This window comes from Geotrypetes seraphini, chromosome 12, assembly GCF_902459505.1.
Source record: "Geotrypetes seraphini chromosome 12, aGeoSer1.1, whole genome shotgun sequence".
NCBI lineage: Eukaryota > Metazoa > Chordata > Amphibia > Gymnophiona > Dermophiidae > Geotrypetes > Geotrypetes seraphini.
The window spans coordinates 75,013,402-75,035,089 of NC_047095.1; the positions used below are offsets into that span (position 1 = coordinate 75,013,402).

A 21,688-nucleotide genomic window follows, 5' to 3' on the forward strand; every position below is an offset into this window, starting at 1 on the left:
CTTCTTACGCTAGCACAATCTATTGGATTCACAATTTTCGCCTATGCTGATGACATACAACTACTCCACCCAGTCAACACCTCAAATACTTCAGATATAACAGACATAAACAATAAAATGGATACTATAAACGACTGGCTCTATACAAATAAACTTTCTCTCAACATTGATAAATCCCGTGCTCTACTACTCCCAATCAAAAACAGCGAATCTCTATCTGGCAAAATTTCTATCAAATCCACTCCTATACAAATGGAAACAAAAATAAAATTATTAGGAGTCATTATCGATAAGGATCTCACATTCCATGATCAAATCAGTTCGGTAGTAAGAATCTGTTTTTTCAAACTTCGTCTTATTCGTTCATTAACTTCAATCTTAGGGATAGAGGCAATCACAATTCTGGTTCACTCTCTTGTCATTTCTCACTTAGACTATTGCAACTCTCTTTATAACGGCCTCCCACAAAAAGAAACCCGCCGCTTACAATTAATACAAAATACAGCAATAAAACTTATTTACAAAATAGGCAAATATGATCATGTCACCCCGCTTCTGAAAGAGGCACATTGGTTGCCTATCATACATCGTATCACCTATAAAATCATCTTGCTTACCTTCAGAATAAAACTCTCACACCAGCCTCTATATCTTGATAAGGTTCTCATCCCCCAATGTTCTTCACGTACTCTGAGGTCAACAGATCAAACACTTTTACGAATTCCTTCCGTAAAAGAGTTCTATTATACCCGGAAAATAAATTTTACAGTAGTCGCCCCAACGTTGTGGAATGCCCTGCCACAACAACTTAGAGAAGAACAACATTTAGATAAATTTAAGATTAACTTGAAGACTTTCTTATTTCGTGATGCTTTTGCCTGTGCTTAGAGCTACTTTCTTTTTCTTTTTTTTCTTCTCTTAACTTTTTCCTCTCTATTTCCCTCTCTTTCTTTTTTCTCTCTTTCACTCTGCTGGTTCCAATTTATTTAACCAACCGTTTTAATAAAGCGACCCCACCCAATATGTTTTTCCCCATTCCCACTTTCTCCCTTTCTTCTCCAAAACATGTAACTTTTCCCCTCCTTTCCCTCTTATCCTCACTCTCATGTCAGTCAAGTTATGTTTTTGATGTTCACCCATCTTCCTTTTATATTTATGATTCTTTTCTCTTTTTATAATTTTATTGTGAACCGGCCAGATACCTGTTGATGGTCGGTATATTAAAAAGATAATAAACTTGAAACTTGATGCTAGGGTCCACCTTGGGGATTAGCGCCCAAGAAAAGGATCTGGGTATTATTGTAGACAATACGATGAAATCTTCTGCTTAATGTGCGATGGTGGCCAAAAAAGCAAACAGGATGCTAGGAATTATTTAATAAGGGATGGTTAACAAGAGTAAGAATGTCATAATGCCCCTCTATCGCTCCATGGTGCGACCTCATTTTGAGTATTGCGTTCAATTCTGGTCTCCTTATCTCAAGAAAGATATAGTGGTGCTAGAAAAGGTTCAAAGAAGAGCGACCAAGATGGTAAAGGGGATGGAACTCCTCTCGTATGAGGAAATACTAAAAAGGTTTGGGGCTCTTCAGCTTGGAAAAGAGACAGCTGAGGTGAGATATGATTGAAGTCTACAAAATCTTGAGTGGAGTAAAACGGGTACAAATGGATCAATTTTTCGCTCAGTCAAAAATTACAAAGACTAGGGGACACTCGATGAAGTTACAGGAAATACTTTTAAAACGAATAGGAGGATTTTTTTTTCACTCAAGAGAATAGTTAAGCTCTGGAAAGCACTGCCCGAGGATGTGGTAAGAGTGGATAGTATAGCTGGTTTTAAGAAAGGTTTGGACAAGTTCCTGGAGGAAAAGTCCATAGTCTGTTATTGAGAAAGACAAGGGGAAAGCCACTGCTTGCCCTGAATTAGTAGTATGGAATATTGCTACACCTTGGGTTTTGGCCAGGTATTAGTGACCTGGATTGGCCACCGTTAGAATGGGCTACTGGGCTTGATGGACCATTGGTCTGACCCAGTAAGGCTATTCTTTTGTTCTACGCCAGCCACAGATATCATTGATGCTCCGATCCTAGTATGCAGAGCCGACATTCTACCCTCCAAACTTAATTTCATCCCATTTACATCTCTAAGCATGTTTGGCCATAAAGATCATATCATCTCAGATATGTCCAGCAATATTCATACTGTGAGAAGCATCCACCCCAATCCTCTAAAAGAGAAAAATCTCAGTCAACTGTGCTCACCTGTAGCCATCTATGAAACTGGCGTTGATATAGTCAGACCCGTCGACACCTCGAATGGGCTGCAAGCAGACTCTGGTTAGCTCATATGGCATAATGTTCACCAAGCGGTTCTTGAACTTGTTGCAGGTTAGGTTGGCACTAATAAAACGTGAGGTATGTGCTTTAGAATTGGCCAGGAGCTGGAAAACAGAAATCACAATGAGGCCATCTCATGAACACAATTCCAGGAGCCCTCAGATAGTTCAGACATTTCACCTATCAAGTCTGTCCAGTCATCCTGATTACTGAGTCATAATAGTTGCTCTTACCATTATATATGTTAAAATTATTTTGTACCATTTTCTAAAGGTGATAATTCAGAAAAATGGAAAAAAAAAATCAACATAAATCTGGAAGTAGTGCTCGAGTTTTTCCCTTATTTGGAAGTTAGGCCCTGCCAGTGCATCCCAGAATGCACTGGGTGGGGCAGGGTGTAATCATTTTGATGAAGTCACCTGGAGGAAGGAAGGATGCCTCCTCTCCATCTTCGGTTAAAAAACTTTGGGGCCAAGGGGTGTGCCTCTAGACCTGCCAGTGGGGAAAGGCCCTGGACTGCCTTGGGAGGGGGTGTCAGTATCTGCCGGGGGGAGGGGGAGGCACTGGACCACCAGGGCTAGGGTTTTTGGGGAAGCCAATTTGGGGCAGAGTGGTTGGATTGGTTGGAGAGGTGTCAACCAACCCTTCTAACACTGCTTTGGATATGACAGTATTTTTTCTAGCACTAAACATGCCTGACAGCTTTTGAGCATGTTGCAGGGGAATTAAATTACTCATTTAAGTTCAAATATTTTTTATTAATTTTATAACAAAGTATACAAATATTAAATAAAACATGAAACAATCTGATTATACAAAGCTTAAATATTTTATATATATATATATATATATACATACACACACACATTATATTAAATTATGAATAAGACAAGTGTACATGGCATTACCAGCACACACATTATCAGCCAATGGCATACTTGCAATCATCCACATGTATAAGAGCTTCCAACAAGCATCACAAATTAAGTTAAGGGGAGGTGATCAATATACCGTATTTTTCACTCCATAAGATGCACCAGAACATAAGACACACCCTAGAGTTAGAGTAGGAAAACCAGAAAAAAAACCCATTCTGAACCAAATTGTGAACTAATATATACCAGGCTCTGCACCCTGTCTCCCCTTCCCTGCCAGGCTGTTCCTTTCATTTTTCATATAAAATACACACAGCAGATATAAATGATCAAAACTGACACATTTTGATCACTAAATTGAAAATAAAATCATTTTTCCTACCTTTGTTGTCTGGTGATTTCATGAGTCTCCTTCCTTTCTTTCTTCATGCCCAACAATTGTCCTTTTCTATTCCCTCCCTCCCATGTTCGTACCCCCCACCACTGCCTTCCAGCCTTTGTTCTTCGGTGTCTACTGCGAGCTGTCAAAGCAATGGGGCCTGACAACCTACACCCCAGGGTGCTCATGGAGTTATGTGATGTCTTGGCGGAACCGCTATCCGCGCTCTTCAATCTCTCCCTTAGTACGGGTAATGTCCCGTTGGACTGGAAGATGGCTAACGTCATTCCACTCCACAAGAAAGGCTCTAAGATGGAGACAGCAAACTACAGACTGGTGAGTCTGGAATACTGCGTCCAATATTGGTCGCCGTACCTTAAGAAGGATATGGCGATACTCGAGAGGGTTCAGAGGAGAGCGACACGTCTGATAAAAGGGATGGAAAACCTTCCATATGCTGAGAGATTGGAGAAACTGGGTCTCTTTTCCCTGGAGAAGAGGAGACTTAGAGGGGATATGATAGAGACTTATAAGATCATGAAGGGCATAGAGAGAGTAGAGAGGGACAGATTCTTCACACTTTCAAAAAATAAAAGAACAAGAGGGCATCTGGAAAAGTTGAAAGGGGACAGATTCAAAACAAATGCTAGGAAGTTCTTCTTTACCCAACGTGTGGTGGACACCTGGAATGCGCTTCCAGAGAATGTAATAGGGCAGAGTACGGTACTGGGATTTAAGAAAGGATTGGACGGTTTCCTGCTGGAAAAGAGGATAGAGGGGTATAAATAGAGGATTTCTGCACAGGTCCTGGACCTGTTGGGCCGCCGCGTGAGCGGACTGCTGGGCATGATGGACCTCAGGTCTGACCCAGCAGAGGCATTGCTTATGTTCTTATGTCTCACATCAATGGTGTGCAAACTAATGGAAACTCTAATCAAACGCCAATTGGATACGATCCTGAACGAGGAGAATCTACGGGATCCCCGTCAACATGGATTTACTAAGGGGAGATCCTGCCAATCCAACCTGATCAGCTTCTTTGACTGGGTGATGAGGAAGCTGGATGTTGGGGAGTCCCTGGACATCGTATACCTGGACTTCAGTAAAGCATTCGATAGCATTCCACACCGCAGGTTGCTGAGCAAGATGAGTTCTATAGGATTGGGTGACACATTGATGAAATGGGTTGGGAACTGGCTTGGAGGTAGGCTTCAGAGGGTAGTGGTGATCAGTGGAGTGCCGCAGGGCTCGGTCCTGGGCCCGATCCTATTCAACATCTTTATAAGAGACTTGGCAGAAGGGCTGCGAGGCAAAATAACATTATTCGCCGATGACGCCAAACTAAGCAATGTAGTGGGCAAAAACACAACAGACATAAATTCAGTGCCCGACAACATGATGCACGACCTACTCCTACTGCAGCACTGGTCTAGGTCCTGGCAACTCAGCTTCAATGCCAAAATATGCAAAGTTATGCACCTGGGCATCCAAAATCCATGCAAGACTTACACCCTTAAGGGTGAGATCCTAACAAGAACTGAAGCAGAACGAGACTTAGGGGTGATCGTCAGTGAGAACATGAAGACTGCCAATCAAGTGGAGCAAGCTTCATCCAAGGCAAGGAAAATCATAGGTTGCATACGCAGGAGAAAGTACCTGAAGAAAGAGCTGTTAGGATGGGAGGACATAAGAGAAGTGGAAAGACAGTGGTCTAAGCTGAAAGGAGTGATAAAAATGGCTACGGACCTTTGTGTGAAGAAAATCAATAAAAACAAGAGAAAAAGGAAGCCGATATGGTTCTCCAACCTAGTGGCTGAGAAAATAAAGGCGAAAGAGTTGGCGTTCATGAAATATAAAAAAACCCAAGAAGAGGAGAGCAGAAAGGACTACAGGGTGAAACTGAAAGAAGCCAAGAGAGAGATACGTTTGGCGAAGGCACAGGCAGAAGAACAAATGGCTAAAAATGTAAAAAAGGGAGATAAAAATGTTTTCAGTTATATTAGTGAAAGAGGCTAAAAGATGCTGGGAACAAATATGTGGAGAGTGATGAGGAGAAAGCAAATGTGCTAAACAAATACTTCTGTTCTGTGTTCACAGAAGAAAATCCTGGAGAAGGAACAAGATTGTCTGGCAAAGTTACACGAGAAAATGGAATAGATTCAGCGCCGTTCACGGAGGAGGGTGTTTATGAGCAACTTGAAAAACTGAAGGTGGACAAAGCGATGGGACCAGACGGGATCCATCCCAGGATACTAAGGGAGCTCAGAGAGGTTCTGGCGAGTCCTATTAAAGACTTGTTCAACAAATCTCTGGAGACGGGAGTGATTCCTGGGGATTGGAGGAGAGCAGATGTGGTCCCTATTCATAAAAGTGGTCACAGGGATGAAGCAGGAAACTACATGCCGGTGAGCCTCACTTCAGTTGTTGGAAAAATAATGGAAGTGTTGCTGAAAGAAAGGATAGTGTATTTCCTTGAATCTAATGGGTTACAGGATCCGAGGCAACATGACAAAAGGTAAATCGTGCCAAACGAACCTGATTGAATTTTTTGATTGGGTGACCAGAGAGCTGGATCGAGGACATATGCTAGATGTAATTTACTTGGATTTCAGCAAAGCCTTTGATACAGTTCCTCATAGGAGGCTGTTGAACAAACTTGGAAGGCTGAAGTTAGGACCCAAAGTGGTGAACTGGGTCAGAAACTGGCTGTCGGACAGACGCCAGAGGGTGGTGGTTAATGGAAGTCGCTCGAAGGAAGGAAAGGTGACTAGTGGAGTCCCTCAGGGTTTGGTGCTGGGGCCAATCCTGTTCAATAGGTATATGAGTGACATTGCTGAAGGGTTAGAAGGAAAAGTGTGCCTTTTTGCAGATGATACCAAGATTTGTAACAGAGTAGACACCGAAGAGGGAGTGGAAAATATGAAAAAGGATCTGCAAAAGTTAGAGGAATGGTCTAATGCCTGGCAACTAAAATTCAATGCAAAGAATTGCAGAGTAATGCATTTGGGGATTAATAATAGGAAGGAACCGTATATGCTGGGAGGAGAGAAGCTGATATGCACGGACGGGGAGAGGGACCTTGGGGTGATAGTGTCCGAAGATCTAAAGGCGAAAAAACAGTGTGACAAGGCAGTGGCTGCTGCCAGAAGGATGCTGGGCTGTATAAAGAGAGGCGTAGTCATTAGAAGGTGTTGATGCCCCTGTACAGGTCATTGGTAAGGCCCCACTTGGAGTATTGTGTTCAGTTTTGGAGACCGTATCTGGCGAAGGACGTAAGAAGACTTGAGGCGGTCCAGAGGAGGGCGACGAAAATGATAGGAGGCTTGCGCCAGAAGACATATGAGGAGAGACTGGAAGCCCTGAATATGTATACCCTAGAGGAAAGGGGAGATATGATTCAGACGTTCAAATACTTGAAAGGTATTAACGTAGAACAAAATCTTTTCCAGAGAAAGGAAAATGGTAAAACCAGAGGACATAATTTGAGGTTGAGGGGTGGTAGATTCAGGGGCAATGTTAGGAAATTCTACTTTACGGAGAGGGTGGTGGATGCCTGGAATGCGCTCCCGAGAGAGGTGGTGGAGAGTAAAACTGTGACTGAGTTCAAAGAAGCGTGGGATGAACACAGAAGATTTAGAATCAGAAAATAATATTAAATATTGAACTAGGCCAGTTACTGGGCAGACTTGCACGGTCTGTGTCTGTGTATGGCCGTTTGGTGGAGGATGGGCAGGGGAGGGCTTCAATGGCTGGGAGGGTATAGATGGACTGGAGTAAGTCTTAACAGAGATTTCGGCAGTTGGAACCCAAGCACAGTACCGGGTAAAGCTTTGGATTCTCGCCCAGAAATAGCTAAGAAGAAAAAAAAAAAAAAATTTAAATTGAATCAGGTTGGGCAGACTGGATGGACCATTCGGGTCTTTATCTGCCGTCATCTACTATGTTACTATGAGTTTCGTCAGCCGTAAGCCTGAAGTCATTATGCCATTGTATAGATCCATGGTGAGGCCCCACCTGGAATACTGTGTGCAATTCTGGAGGCCGCATTACTGTAAGGATGTGCTGAGACTGGAGTCGGTCCAGAGAATGGCCACCCGGATGGTCTCGGGACTCAAGGATCAGCCGTACGAGAAACAGCTGGATAAGTTGCAGCTATATTCACTCGAGGAACGCAGAGAAAGGGGTGACATTATCGAGACATTCAAGTATCTCACGGGCCGCATCGAGATGGAAGAAGATATCTTCTTTTTCAAGGGTCCCGCGGCAACAAGGGGGCATCCGTGAAAAAACAGGGGCGGGAAACTGCATGGGGACACCAGGAAATTCTTTTTCACTGAAAGGGTGGTTGATCGCTGGAATAGTCTTCCACTTCAGGTTATTGAGGCCAGCAGCGTGCCTGATTTTAAGGCCAAATGGGATAGACACGTGGGATCTATTCACAGAGAAAGGTAGGGGAGGGTCATTGGGGTGGGCAGACTAGATGGGCCGTGGCCCTTATCTGCCGTCTGTTTCTATGTTACCTCCCTCCCATGTCCCAAGTTCGTGCCTCCTCCCTCTCACTGCCTTCTAGCCTTAGTCCTTCATCCTCCCTGCCGTGCCGGAAACTGCCTTCCTCCCTCCCTGCCATGCTGAAGCCTGCCTACCCTAAGCCGATTCCTCCTCCTCTGGCCCCGGTCCTCTGCCGTGCCACTACTCAAGGAAGGGAAGGGCCAGCGTGCAGCGATTGCACGTTGCCGGCACACAAGCCTTCTCCCGACGTCAGAACAGACATCAGTTCTAAAGTTGGGAGAAGGCTTGTGGGCCAGTGATGTGAAATCGCTGCACGCTGGCCCTTCCCTTCCCGGAGTTGTAGTGCAGTGGTGGCCAGCAGGGAATAGCGGTGGTGAGCAGGGATTTGGAGCAGTGGCGGCAAGCAGCAGCGGGGGCGGGAAACAGTCAACCCGCGTACCCACAACGAGTGGGAAATTGTAAAAAGGTACAACAGGGTAGGTGGGGGTGTTTAAAAAAAGTTACCTTCGCTTCATAAGACGTACCGAAATTTCCACCCAATTTTGGGTGGAAAAAATGTGTGTCTTATGAAACGAAAAATACGGTAATCTTTTAACAAAATATTCTGAGAAAAACTATTTGTCAACGGTCTAAAGCACAATATAATTGAACCGGGCTCCAAATTTTAAGGAATAAACTAGCAGAATGATGTTTTTCTGCTATTATATTTTCAAACTTGGCAGTAATACATACTGTATTCCACCATGCAATGAATTCTACCTTAGATAAATTCTTCCAGCAATGCAATATATTTTTGATAGCCAAAAACAACAGGATATTAAGCAAACGCACATTAGGCTCTTATAGAGGCTGTGTAAGACCCAGTTGTCCTAGAACAATAATTTTAAGATTTAACGGTTCTTGGATCTTTAATATAGAGGAAATAGTGTTCCAAACCTTCTCCCAATATATCGTGAGCTGAGAGCATTGAAATATAATGTGCAGGAATGTACCAACAGTTTTCTCACAGGACCAGCATAATTTAGAGACTTTATGTGAGAATTTAGCAAGTTTGTGTGGAGTCCAATGAGCCCGTTGTAAAAAAAAAAAAAGTATAAAGATTGAAGGACTGCAGCCAATCGGATAAACTTAAATATTCTGGTCCACACTTCATCATCTGCCGATGCCAAGCATTCATCAGCAGTGTTATTGACACCGGTAACGATTGACGCAGTAGCCCATACCATTTGGAGGCTACACCTTTGAGAGGAGTAATAGTAATACATTGAAGAAAAAGATCAGGTGTATACTTTAGTTTTTGTATATCTGGAAATGCAGCAGTTACACATTGTTTTAGTTGCTGCTACCTACTATATTGGTCAACCAGTAAACTATATTTATTACAAACTTCTTCAAAAGTCATCCAATTGTAGTGGTTAAGAAGATCATGTAAAGTATATATTTCACCTTTTTCCATATAGGCCAGTTCAATGTGGTGTTTTGAATTTTAAATGAGTCATTATTCCATAGTGAGACCAGCGAGGTGTCCATCCATTTAGTTTCCATAACATTGTCAAAGTGTTGTATTACCGCTTTCGTTGATCGAATGATACAGTTTAATTGTTTTTGCTGTTTTAAATAGAAGGATTTTGATGGTGTAAGTGCAAGAATGTTGGTACCAAGTAAGCTTTTCTCCAATGTAAGCCATGAAGGAGGGTTAGATATGGTTTTATTAAGAATCCATAAGGAACCCTGATACATTATAAAGGCCTGATAGTATTTAAGAAAATCTGGAAAACTGACACCGCCTTTAGACTTTACATTTTTAAGTTTATGCATTGCGATTCATGGTTGCTTGATATTCCGCAAGAATTTACTCAAAGCTTGTTTAATATTACAATATATTTTTTTATTTAAAAGAAAGGGTAGCATACTTAACACATAATTAATTTTAGGTTGAATCATCATTTTAATAATGGCAAGTCGATCCAACCAGGTGATTTTTAATGGTGTCCATCTATGTGTTCTTTTATCAAGATTCATATGTAATCGGAATTAAGTTGTTCAGTGTTCTTTAATGTTGGGTTTATAAGAAGACTTAAATATTTCAATTTGCGTACATTCCAGTTAAATCCAAATGATTCAATAGCTTGCTTGTCTTCTATGCAGTTAAGAGGCATAAATTCTGATTTGTTAGTGTTCAATTTATATCCAGAGACCTGAGTGTATTGCTCAATAATCTTAATAACTTGGGGGATAGATTCAGGTGTTAAATAGAGCATGATGTCATCTGCATAGGCAGAGAGCTTAATTTCTCCATTATTGTATTTAAACTCAGAAATATCCGGTTGAGCCCTGATGGCCACCAATAGTGGTTCCAATGCAATATTAAAGAATAAAGGGGACAGCGGGCATTCTTGGCATGCTCCTCTTGTAGGCTTAAAGATATTGGATAGTTGTCCATTAATGGATATTCTTGTGGTTGGCTCAGAGTATAGCACACCAATCATATTAATGAATTGTGCGGGAATATTAAATTTACGTAAAGTAGCATGTATAAAGGGTCATTCAATTCTATCAAATGCCTTTTCTGTATCTAGTCCTATGAGTGCAAGTTTGTGATCACAGGGTTGACATGCAGCAATTATATTCAATAATGTACGGGAATTATTACACGAGTGTCTGCCATTAATAAAACCAGTTTGGTCCATGGTAATCATGTATGAAATAACTCTTTGCAGCCTAGTCACAAGTATCTTAGTATAGATTTTGGCATCTACATTGATCATGGAAAGTGGTCTATAATTACTGACATGCAAAGGATCTCTATCAGGTTTGGGGACGACAATCAGAGTTGCTTCTGTGAAACTTCCCATAACAACAAACTTCTCTTTATCATGACAGGAGTTGCCATACAACTTATTTTGAAGAACTGGAAAAACTGGGACCGGTTAAATTATAATTTTTGGTGGGAATCTTTATGCCACACTTTTAAGCTGGATCGTATGATTGCCATACAACTGGGACATTATAGGAAATTTAAGGATGTTTGGAAACCACTGACAAAATTCTGTACGCAGTTATTATTGATTTTGCCCTTTGATTATATACATCCAGGGTGGGTAGGAGGGGGGTGGGGAAATACCTTTAATTTAATTTATTGTTGATTGCAATTTTTGGGGGGAAAAAAGGGGGGGGAAGAGACATGTATTTGTTATGAAATATAATTTGATTGAATTTAAGTGCTGTTTAAAGTGTAAAATGTCTGTATAATATGTTGCACTTATTGTTAGCTTTAAAATGAATAAAGATATTTTAAAAAAATAAAAAAGTTCCCAAAGCAGATCCTTGCATTATCAACTGAGTAAAAAACTGTTGCATATAAGGAATTAGTGTATTTTGAAATGATTGATAGAATTCGACAGTGAATCTGTCTGGACCTGGTGATTTATTTTTTGCCATTGCTGAAATTGAGTCTATGATCTCACTTTGCGTAAAGGTTTATGAAAATTGGGTATGTTCTTCAATGAGTAACCTTGGAAAGTCTATTTCATCCAAAAAGGTATGCAAAATTTTATTGTCAGTCAGCTCAGAGGAGTATAGTTTTCCATAATAATTTTTAAATTCATTTAAAATATCAATGGTTGTGAAAATAGTGTCACCATAAGAAGAGAAGTTTATCTATTGATTTTTTTCCCTTTTCTTTTGCAAATATGTTGCTAGGAAATGGACTGGTTTGTTGTTCTCAGCATAATAGTTAGCTTCCGAGATGAAGACAGAGTGAGCCGCGTTTTCCCGCATGATAGTGTTATATTGGAAGCAGAGCTTTTGCAGGTCCATTAGAGTGTTAAAGTTCCTAATATCTAGTTGGTGCTCAAGTTCTTTGGTTTTGAGGTCATCTTCTATCGCTTTAAGTTCCACAATCTTTAATTTCCTAATTTTAGAGTTCATAGAAATGATCACACCACGGATGTACACTTTGAAGGCATCCCATAATGTTATCCAATTAGTATCCTCAGGTTTATTAAAATGGAAGAATTATTTAATAGTATTACTGATGTGTTCCCTGAAGTCCAGTTCTAGAAGGCGGCAAGAGTTAAATCTCCATTGCTTTGAAATAGGAACTCGTGCAATGTTTTCTAAAGTTAAAGTAATGGTGGCCTGGTCTGAAATAGAAATTTCTTCAATGGAAGCATCTGTTGTGAATTAAGAGAGAGAATGGCTAATGAGAAACATGTCTATATGAGAGTAGGAACAATGAGGTGGTGAATAAAAGGTAAATTTTCTACTGGACGGGTGAAGGGAATGCCATGCATCTCTCTTAGGTATAAATGTGACATTATGTCCTCCAGGATAGTCCTGGCCTTAGGAGTTCTGTAAGTTGCATTCAATATTCTGTCTATACGAGGGTTCATAATCATGTTATAGTCTCCAGCTACAATGTGATGTAAAACATTATTTGCAACTAATCTGTCAGCAATTTCTTCAAAAAATTATTGAGTCAACTGTAGGAGCATAAATGTTAGTCAAATTATTTATGTACAAGATGATTTGAACCCATCTTCCTTGGACATCATTGGATGCAGATAAAACTGTGATGTCAGTATGTTTTTTAACTAGAGTAAGAACTCCATTCTTGATTCCCAATGCAGGAGAAAAATAAAGTTGAAGAACTCATCCATGGTTTATTTTTGCTGCTTCAAACACATTAAGATGAGTCTCTTGTAAACAAATGATGTCCGGATATTTAGAGTTTAAGTATGAGAAGATCTTCTTTTTTTATATCATTATTTAGACCCTTGACATTTAGTGATATCAATTTAAGGGGCATGAGATAAATAATTTGTAAGAGTCATTAATCATTATATTAGCGAGAACAAAAAATGTTGATGTTCGTTGGAAGTGAAAACACCTAAATACAAAGCAGATGAAAACAAAAATATTGGTATATGTGTGCTGAAGAAGTAAACACTTGTAGAGAAACAGGAAAGAGAGAAGGAAAAGGGCAAGTCATTTCAGTCAGTCATCCTCACAGCATATAATAAAAACGATGAAAGTTGAAAAATGATAGCGAAACAAATAGTTAAATTCTACATATTCAATATGGTTCTATGTAATTTAAACAATCTAAAGTTTTAAAGAAATGGGCATCAACATGGCAGATGAGGTTCAACGTGGATAAGTGTAAAGTGATGCATGTCGATAAAAATCTCATGCACGAATATAGGATGTCCGGGCGGTACTTGGAGAGACCTCCCAGGAAAGAGATGGGAGTTCTGATCGACAAGTCAATGAAGCCATCCATGCAATGTGCGGCGGTGGTGAAAAGGGCGAACAGAATGCTAGGAATGATAAAGAAGGGGATCATGAACAGATCGGAGAGGGTTATCATGCTGCTGTACTGGGCCATGGTGCGCCCTCACCTGGAGTACTGCATCCAGCACTGGTCGCCATACATGAAGAAGGACACGGTACTACTCGAAAGGGTCCAGAGAAGAGCGACTAAGATGGTTAAGGGGCTAGAGGAGTTTCCGTACAGCGAAAGATTAGAGAAACTGGGCCTCTTCTCCCTTGAAAAAAGGAGACTGAGAGGGGAAATGATTGAAACGTTCAAGATAATGAAGGGAATAGACTTAGTAGATAAGGACAGGTTGTTCATCCTCTCCAAGGTAGGGAGAACGAGAGGGCACTCTCTAAAATTGAAAGGGGATAGAATCCATACGAACATAAGGAAGTTCTTCCAGAGTCTGTCAAAGGGGAAAACACCCTCCAGGCATTCAAGACAAAGTTAGACAAGTTCCTGCTGAACCAGAACATACACAGGTAGGGCTACTCTCTGTTAGGGTGCTGGTTTTGACCAGAGGGCAGCCGCGTGAGCGGACTGCTGGGCACGATGGACCACTGATCTGACCCAGCAGCGGTAATTATTATGTTCTTATGTAATTCATGCGTTAGTATATTAAACCTACATATTAAACCTACTATATTAGATTAATGTATTTAATCATGAATTAGATTAATGTATTTAATCATGAATTATAATTATAATAAAACACTAGCCGCGCATGCGCACTCAGACCTGCGTGATCTGTGATCCCTGATCTGTGATCCGTAGGTCCGTGGTCAGAGTGTGTATGCGGCGGCCAGATCGGGAAAGCACAGCACAGCCGGCGACTCCCCCCTCCCGCCCTCACTCATTGTCAAAACCACCACCTCCTCCTTCTCGCCGGCTCACCCGCCTTTAAATGAAGAGAAAAGCGCTGCACCGCGCTAACGCTGGCTTTGCTGTCTTCTGTCGACTGCGGCCCACCCTCTCTGACTACTTCCTGTTTCCGCTAGGGTTGGCCGCAGTGGATAGAAGACACCGAAGCCAGCGGCTGTAGCCGCCGATCTCCGTTCCTCCAGCGAGGGGGGGGGGGTCTGGGAGGAGAGGGATCGCGGCCGCTCAGCGCCCCCACCGAGGAGCCCAGCAACTTTCCGCTGCCCGGGACCCGAGTCATTTGCTGCCCCCCTTCCCTTCCCATGGGCCCGACTGGCGATTTAAGCAGCGTGTGCAGCAGTCTTCACACGCTGCTTCGGGCCCTTCTACTGCCTTGATTTGCTCCGGACGTGCCAGAGTAAATCAGGGCAGTAGAAGGACCCGAAGCAGCGTGTGAAGACTGCTGCATACGCTGCTTGAATCGCCATGTGTAGTCGGGCCCGCGGGAAGGGAAGGAAAGGGAAGGGGGGGGAGGCGGCAAAGGACTCGGGACCGCGTTTGTAGTCGCGACTGCGGGAAGGGAAAGGGGGTAGAGGAAACGCTAATGCTGCTGCACAGGGAACTGGTGTGGGGGAAAGGAAATGGAAGGGGGAGGGAACGCTGCTTTGGACAGACAGACAGAGGGAGGAAGGGAGACAGAAAGAAAAGAAGAAAGACACAGGGCCAGGTGCACAGGGAACTGGTGTGGGGGGAGGGAAATGGAGGGGGAGGGAATGCTGCTTCGGACAGACAGACAGAGGGAGAAAGGGAGACAGAAAGAAAAGAAGAAAGACACAGGGGCAGGGAGATACACAGAAAGACAAACAGACAAAGGGGGCCAGGGACAGAGACAGATAGAAAGACAGCGGGAGTCGCGTCAGGAGGGGTGCGGGATGCCGCAGAGGGAACTTTTCCAATGGTTGCAACTGGGCGGCTGTTGGGAACCTCTGATCAGGGGCAGAGCAAGGTAAGTGTATCATAGGGATAAGAAGGAGGAGGGGGGAAGGAAGGGATACCTACTGCTGGACAGGGGGAGAAGGAAAGAGGTGCTGATGGACAGGGGGGGTGAAGAAAAAGGAACGGAGGCCTAATGTTGGACAGGGGGAGAAGGAAGGTGCTGCTGGACAGGGGGGAGGTAAAACAAAGGGAGAAGGGCTGCTGCTGCATAAGGAGAGCTGTGAAGGGGTGGTGGTGGACACAGGGAAGGTAAAAGGAAGGGAGAATGGACTGGGGGAGCAGGCAAGGGGTGGTGATGGACAGCTAAAGAAAAAGAAAGACAGAAAGAAAGAAAGCGGCTAAGGAGAGAGAGAGAAAGAAATAAAGAGAGACACAAACATATATTCTAGCACCTGTTAATGTAATGGGCTATAAGACTAGTAATTACAATGTTAGGTTTATTTGGGTAATTTTGCAGTTAAAAAAGGGGCATAATGAATATACATCAATATTACAGTACAAATTAACCTTATAATAAAAACATAATGTCTATAGATATTTGTAATATTTTAATATCTTAATTATGTATTTTAAGAATTGGTAATATTTTATGTAATATTTTATGGATATCTAATATCTCATATCATATAATAAAATAATATTCTCAATTATTTTGTATTATCAATTAATGTACTTTATCTATTAATGTACTTAATCTATTATATTTATGAATAGTTTAATAAATAGGCAATGCTAAAATAAATATCTATATGTTTATAAATTCTAAAGTCTTTTATATTATTTTATAACATATTTATGATTAAGGATCTGTGTGAATATATTATTTTTGTTTCAACTTTCAAGTTTATTTAATATTTCTTATACCGCCCAATCAACCTTCTAGGCGGTGTACAAAATTGTAAAGAATACTTTGGTTAAAATACAAATTTAAGATGACAGGGCATCACCAGGAATAACAATGACATTCGAAGACATTTAAAATAATGACAAACGGGAACAAAGGGTAAGAGGGCAGGAACTACTGCACTGAAGGTCAATTCCTGCAGCACCTAGGAGAAATCATAATCACTCCAAATGTGAAGGATCACAAAGGCCTAATAGATAACCCCGCTAACTATAGACCCATCGCCTCAATACCAATATATGTCAAAATTATAGAAGGATTTGTTGCCCAATACCTCACAAATTACCTGGAAGACACAATCTTCTCCACCCCTCTCAATCGGGGTTCAGATCCAACCACAGCATGGAGACCCTACTAGTAACCCTACTAGACACAGCCCGACAGCACCTCAGCAAAGGCAGAAGGATGCTGATAATTCAACTTGATCTATCCGCAGCATTCGATCTGGTTGACCAAACCATCCTACTACAGACACTAGAAGCCATAGGGATTTTAGGCAGGGTATATAACTGGTTCCAAGGATTCCTTAAAACCAGATCTTATAAAGTTAAATCAAACAATCTTAAATCAGATCCATGGTCCAACCCCTGCGGGGTTCCTCAAGGATCACCACTCTCACCTACCCTCTTCAACCTCTTTTTATCCTCTCTGGGTTCCACCCTAGACAACCTAAATGTAACCTTTTACAGCTACGCTGATGATATCACCATACTTCTACCCTTCAATTCTCCTGACCCCACTTCTACAGAAAAATTGGAAAAAACCCTACAAGCAGTGGAAAAATGGATGACAGACCACAAACTGAGACTGAACACGGACAAAACAAAATTTCTACTCCTCGAAAAGGATAAGAACCCCTCCACCACAGAACTAGAAATTAACTCCACCAAATACCATATACAACCCACCCTTAAACTCCTGGGAGTAACAATAGACAGATGCTGCACAATGCAAGCCCATGTCAACAAGACCACCCAGAGAGCATTTCTAGCCATGCGCAATTTACGTAAAATCAGAAAATTCTTCGACAAAGAGCAATATAGGCTTGTAGTCCAATCCCTAGTACTAGGTCTACTGGACTACTGCAACATCCTCTACCTGCCTTGCCCTGCAACAATGATAAAACAATTACAGACAATCCAAAACACTGCACTCAGACTGATCTACTCGCTAAGAAAATTTGACCACGTCACCACTGCCTACCTAGACTCACAATGGTTACCAATACAAGTGCAAATCCAATTCAAATTATACTGTCTATTATTCAAAGCAATAAATGGCTCAGCCCCTAATTACCTAAACAACCGCCTGAACCAAAATCTCGCCGCTAGACAAAGAAGATCTAAGACTCCATTTACCTACCCCCTACTCAAAGGCACCCAGCGTAAGAAGATGTTTGACAGTCTGCTAGCGACGCAAGCAGCGAAATTGGACCATGCCATCTCCAACCTGCTGATGACAACAAGCGATTTCAAATCTTTTTGCAAAGAAATCAAAACCCATCTATTCAAAAAATGTATACAGATGTCATAACTCCAACCTGGATTCCCCTCAGTGTGACCCCCCCATCCTCCCTTCTTCATCAGTTATCCTTCCCTTCAAAGCCCAAGCTTGTCAACTGCTTCCCTAACTGCATATATACTGAAACTGTACTATATCCTATCTGTACAGCATCCCAAATTGTATATCCACTGGAATAGCCCAATCCTCCTTGCCGCATCTCATTCCCTAAACTATACTACACCATTCTTCTTGTAACTCCTCTGGAAATGTTCTTCTTCTTGTAACTCTTCTGGAAAAGTCCAGAAGTCTCTTTGTAATCATCTTGGAAATGTCCAGATGTCTCTTTTGTAATCCGCCCAGAACTGCAAGGTTGAGGCGGAATAGAAATAAGTAATGTAATGTAATGTAACTACAATAATCAAGATGAAAGAAAACATTTAAGGAAAAAATAGAAGGGGCTGCTAGAGATAAAATCAAGCTAGGTTGCTCTTAGAAGGACAGTTAGGTCTTGAAGGCATCAAGAAAGAGGAATGTTTTTAACTTTGTCTTGAAATTATTAAGAATTGATTCTTCACATAAGTAGGTCGGAATATTATTCCAAAGAGAAGGGGCGCTAACAGAGAAAATGGTAGACCTTGTATTTATGTACTTCAGTGACGGAATAGAAGATTGTAACTTATTTATGATTAAAAATCTGTGTAAGTCTGTAGTCAATTATTTATAATTAGCCTTTAAGCCCGTTACATTAACAGGCTAGAATAGATGTGTCTGTCTTTCTTTCTCTCTCCTTTTCCATTGTCTGTCTTTCTTTCTGTCTCTCTCTCTCCTTGGCCGTTGTATTTCTTTCTTTCTGCACTCAGGCCCAACAATTGTCCCTTTCTATTCCCTCCCTTCTTCCTTTCTATGTCCTTACTGCCCCCAGCCTCCTTCCTATGTCCTTAGTGCCCCTTCCTATGTCCTTACTGCCACCAGTGCCTCTTTCCTTTGTCCTTAGTGCCCCCAGTGGCCCTTCCTATATCCTTAGTGCCTCCAGTGCCTCCTTCACATGTCCTTAGTGCCCCTTCCTATGTCCTTAGTGCCCCGGTACCTCCTTCCTATGTCCTTAGTACCTCTTCCCATGTTCTTAGTGCCCCCAGTGCTCCTTCCTATGTCCCCCCTCACTGCCTTCCAGCCTTTGTCCCACCCCCTCCCCCAAAGCTAGCCAGCCTACCTCCCTCCCTCTCTGCCGCGCTAAAGCCAGCCTGCCTGCATGCATGACTCCTTCCCTCCAGTGCCAAAAGCCGATGCCTGCCCCCTCTTATCGGCCCCCACAATTGCTACCTACCTACTGTCTGTGCCAGCGGTCAGCCACCGTAACAAAGACCGCCACATGCTAGCGACAGGGGAAGCGTCGGAAACCGCTCAGCTGAAGGAAACCACCATGCTTCTCCTACGCTGCTGTGGAAACATGCTGCACACGTCGGAAACAGCTGCTCCTACTGCAGAAGAGGCACAACGTATTACGGAAGCACGAATTTCCCACTGCGCATGTCCCCTAAGGCTTTTATTATATCTCATTTATAATTTATTCATATGAAATTTATGGTATGAGATGACCTGAAAATAAGATTTAATCGATTATGCAACTATTCAGGTTGCTAGGACGCAGCAGATTATCATATTAAAAATAAAAAAAATTACTCATTTAAATGTGGTCTACACTGAAACCATTACAGCACTTGATGGCACACCAATTAGTGCTGGCATTAGATTTTGAACATCAACCTAGTAGTGATTACTGGTGCTACCCTCACAGGCGCAGGAAAATGTACAGGGTACAGGAATTTTAATTAAGCAAAAATTGGCAAAACACATATAAATACATAAAATAATATCCAAATTTCTGGTCCTAATATTCGTGTGGACAATCCTTCTTCAGGGGTCCCAATTGTTGGTACGTAGAATATGAGAAAACCAGAAAGAATAAAATAAACAAAATCTAAAATGAACAGGAGTAAAGATATCCTGTATGAAGCATTGCACTGCAAAGCACAAAGTGCACTTTGCGCTTTGCAGTGCAGCGCTTCATACAGGATATCTTCACACCTGTTAATTTTAGATTTTGTTTATTTTAGTATTTTAGTATGATAATCTGCTGTGTCTTAGCAACCTGAATAGTTGCATAATCAATTAAATCTTATTTTCAGGTCATCTCAAACCATAAATTTCATATGAATACAGTGTTCTCCCCAGAAATGTTTTCCAGCCGGGTGGCATGAAAAAGTAGCCGGGTGGGGTGGGGAAAATTTGGTGGTGGGGAAAATTAGATGTATACTATTTTTATTAGTTAATTATTATTATTTTCCAATGCTCAATATGACTTCCTTTTTTAAGGTTTGACACTTGTGCCAGAATATTTTTACTAAATTTAAGAAGTATCCAATTCTAGAAGGGAATAATTTGATATTTGCTCTCTTTCAAATGGTATAGAGGTTTAAAACAGGGAAATGTGTTAATGAAGTCATTAGGTTCAATCTAGCATTTTTTTCTGCATGAATTTAAACAACTAAAAAAAAAAAGATAAATATAGCTCATCCAGTCATACAAGAAATGGCTCTACAGCACCTCTAATAATGTTTTGATCACTAGGTTCCTTCCTGAGGTCTCACTGAGGATATGAAATAGATGCAATCCCCACTTCCAGACCTCTTCCACATAATTTATGGAGAGGTGTTACTGAGCCTTGAAGGATACCTATGTGATTGATCTTTATCTGCTTCTTTATTTTGCTATAGTGCAAAGTAAGAGCTAGGGCAAAACAGTATAGGTAAAGATGCAGGTAATAATTAGCAATGTATTAAAAATATTTTATTTTTATTTGCTTATAATGTCATTTGAAAGCTGCTTGATGATAATACAACTTTAATTTAATTCTTTATAATGTGTGTGTCTGTGTGTTAGTGGAACAGCACCTACGTCAACAGTAAAGTTAGAATAGGGTCATTAAATCCAGTGGTGTACTTTGTATATATGACAGCCAGTGCTGATCATTTTTTAACAATCCCCTCCTTTATATAAAAAAAATATATTTTTAGTAATAATCCATGAGTCACACAATAAGGGTGCATTTAGGAAAAGGCAGCATCTTAAACACTGCAGTGAGCACTAGAACACCAACACACGCTTTGTAAATCTAAACAAGCCAGATCCTGCACAATGCTAATAGAAGACCATGTCCTTTTCATATACACAGACAGATACACCCTTGCCCAATATGGAATAATCACAAACTAAAAATAGAAATATGGAGACAAAAGTTAAACTGAACCAAGAAACCAGACTCTGCATACAATGCAACACCACAGAAACAGTGACACGTCCTCTAATACTGTGCAAAATATAAAGACATTAGATGTAAATTTGAAAAAAACTTCTACATAACAATCACCACTTTACAAATTAACAAACAGAAATAAAACAAATGAGAAATATGAAAATATCATTTTATTGGACTAATCCATTTTTCAATTAGCTTTCAGAGGCCAAATCTTTCTTCAAGACAGTACAGTATACAGCTGTTAAGGTATCCTGTCCTAACCTGAAGAAAGGGGTTTAGTCCCTCCCCAAATTGCCTTATTTCCATTTCCTATTGATAAATTTTAATCAATACAGTTACAATACTACTTGATTCTACATAAAGCAACAAAAATATTTTTTTCTACCTTTTGTCGTTTCTGCTTTAGTCATCTTCTTTTCACTCTCTTCTTTCTATTCAGTATTTGTCCTCGCTCCCTTCCATGCAACATCTGTCCTCTCTGCCCCTTCCACCCAGCCTTTGCCCTCTCTCTACCCCTTCCATCTACTGTCCACCCTCTCTCTGCCCCTTGCATCCACTGTCCACCCTTTCTGTCTTTTCCATCCAGTGTCCTCCCTCTCTCTGTTCCATATGGTATCTTCCCTCTATGTCCCTTCAATAAACTCTATATCCTGTGCCCTTTCTCTCCTTTATACATGATTTATTTCAGTTT

The 21,688-nt window shown here is 41.3% G+C and overlaps 1 protein-coding gene across 1 annotated transcript in view; it reads right to left on the minus strand.

The window, feature by feature from the left end:
- PTPRF (protein tyrosine phosphatase receptor type F) overlaps nt 1-21,688 on the minus strand; it is a 953,410-nt gene that overhangs the window by 38,717 nt on the left and 893,005 nt on the right. The window contains exon 28 of the mRNA XM_033915537.1: nt 2,263-2,441. Within this exon, the coding sequence (XP_033771428.1) occupies nt 2,263-2,441 (179 nt within the window). The remainder of the gene's footprint in view (nt 1-2,262; nt 2,442-21,688) is intronic.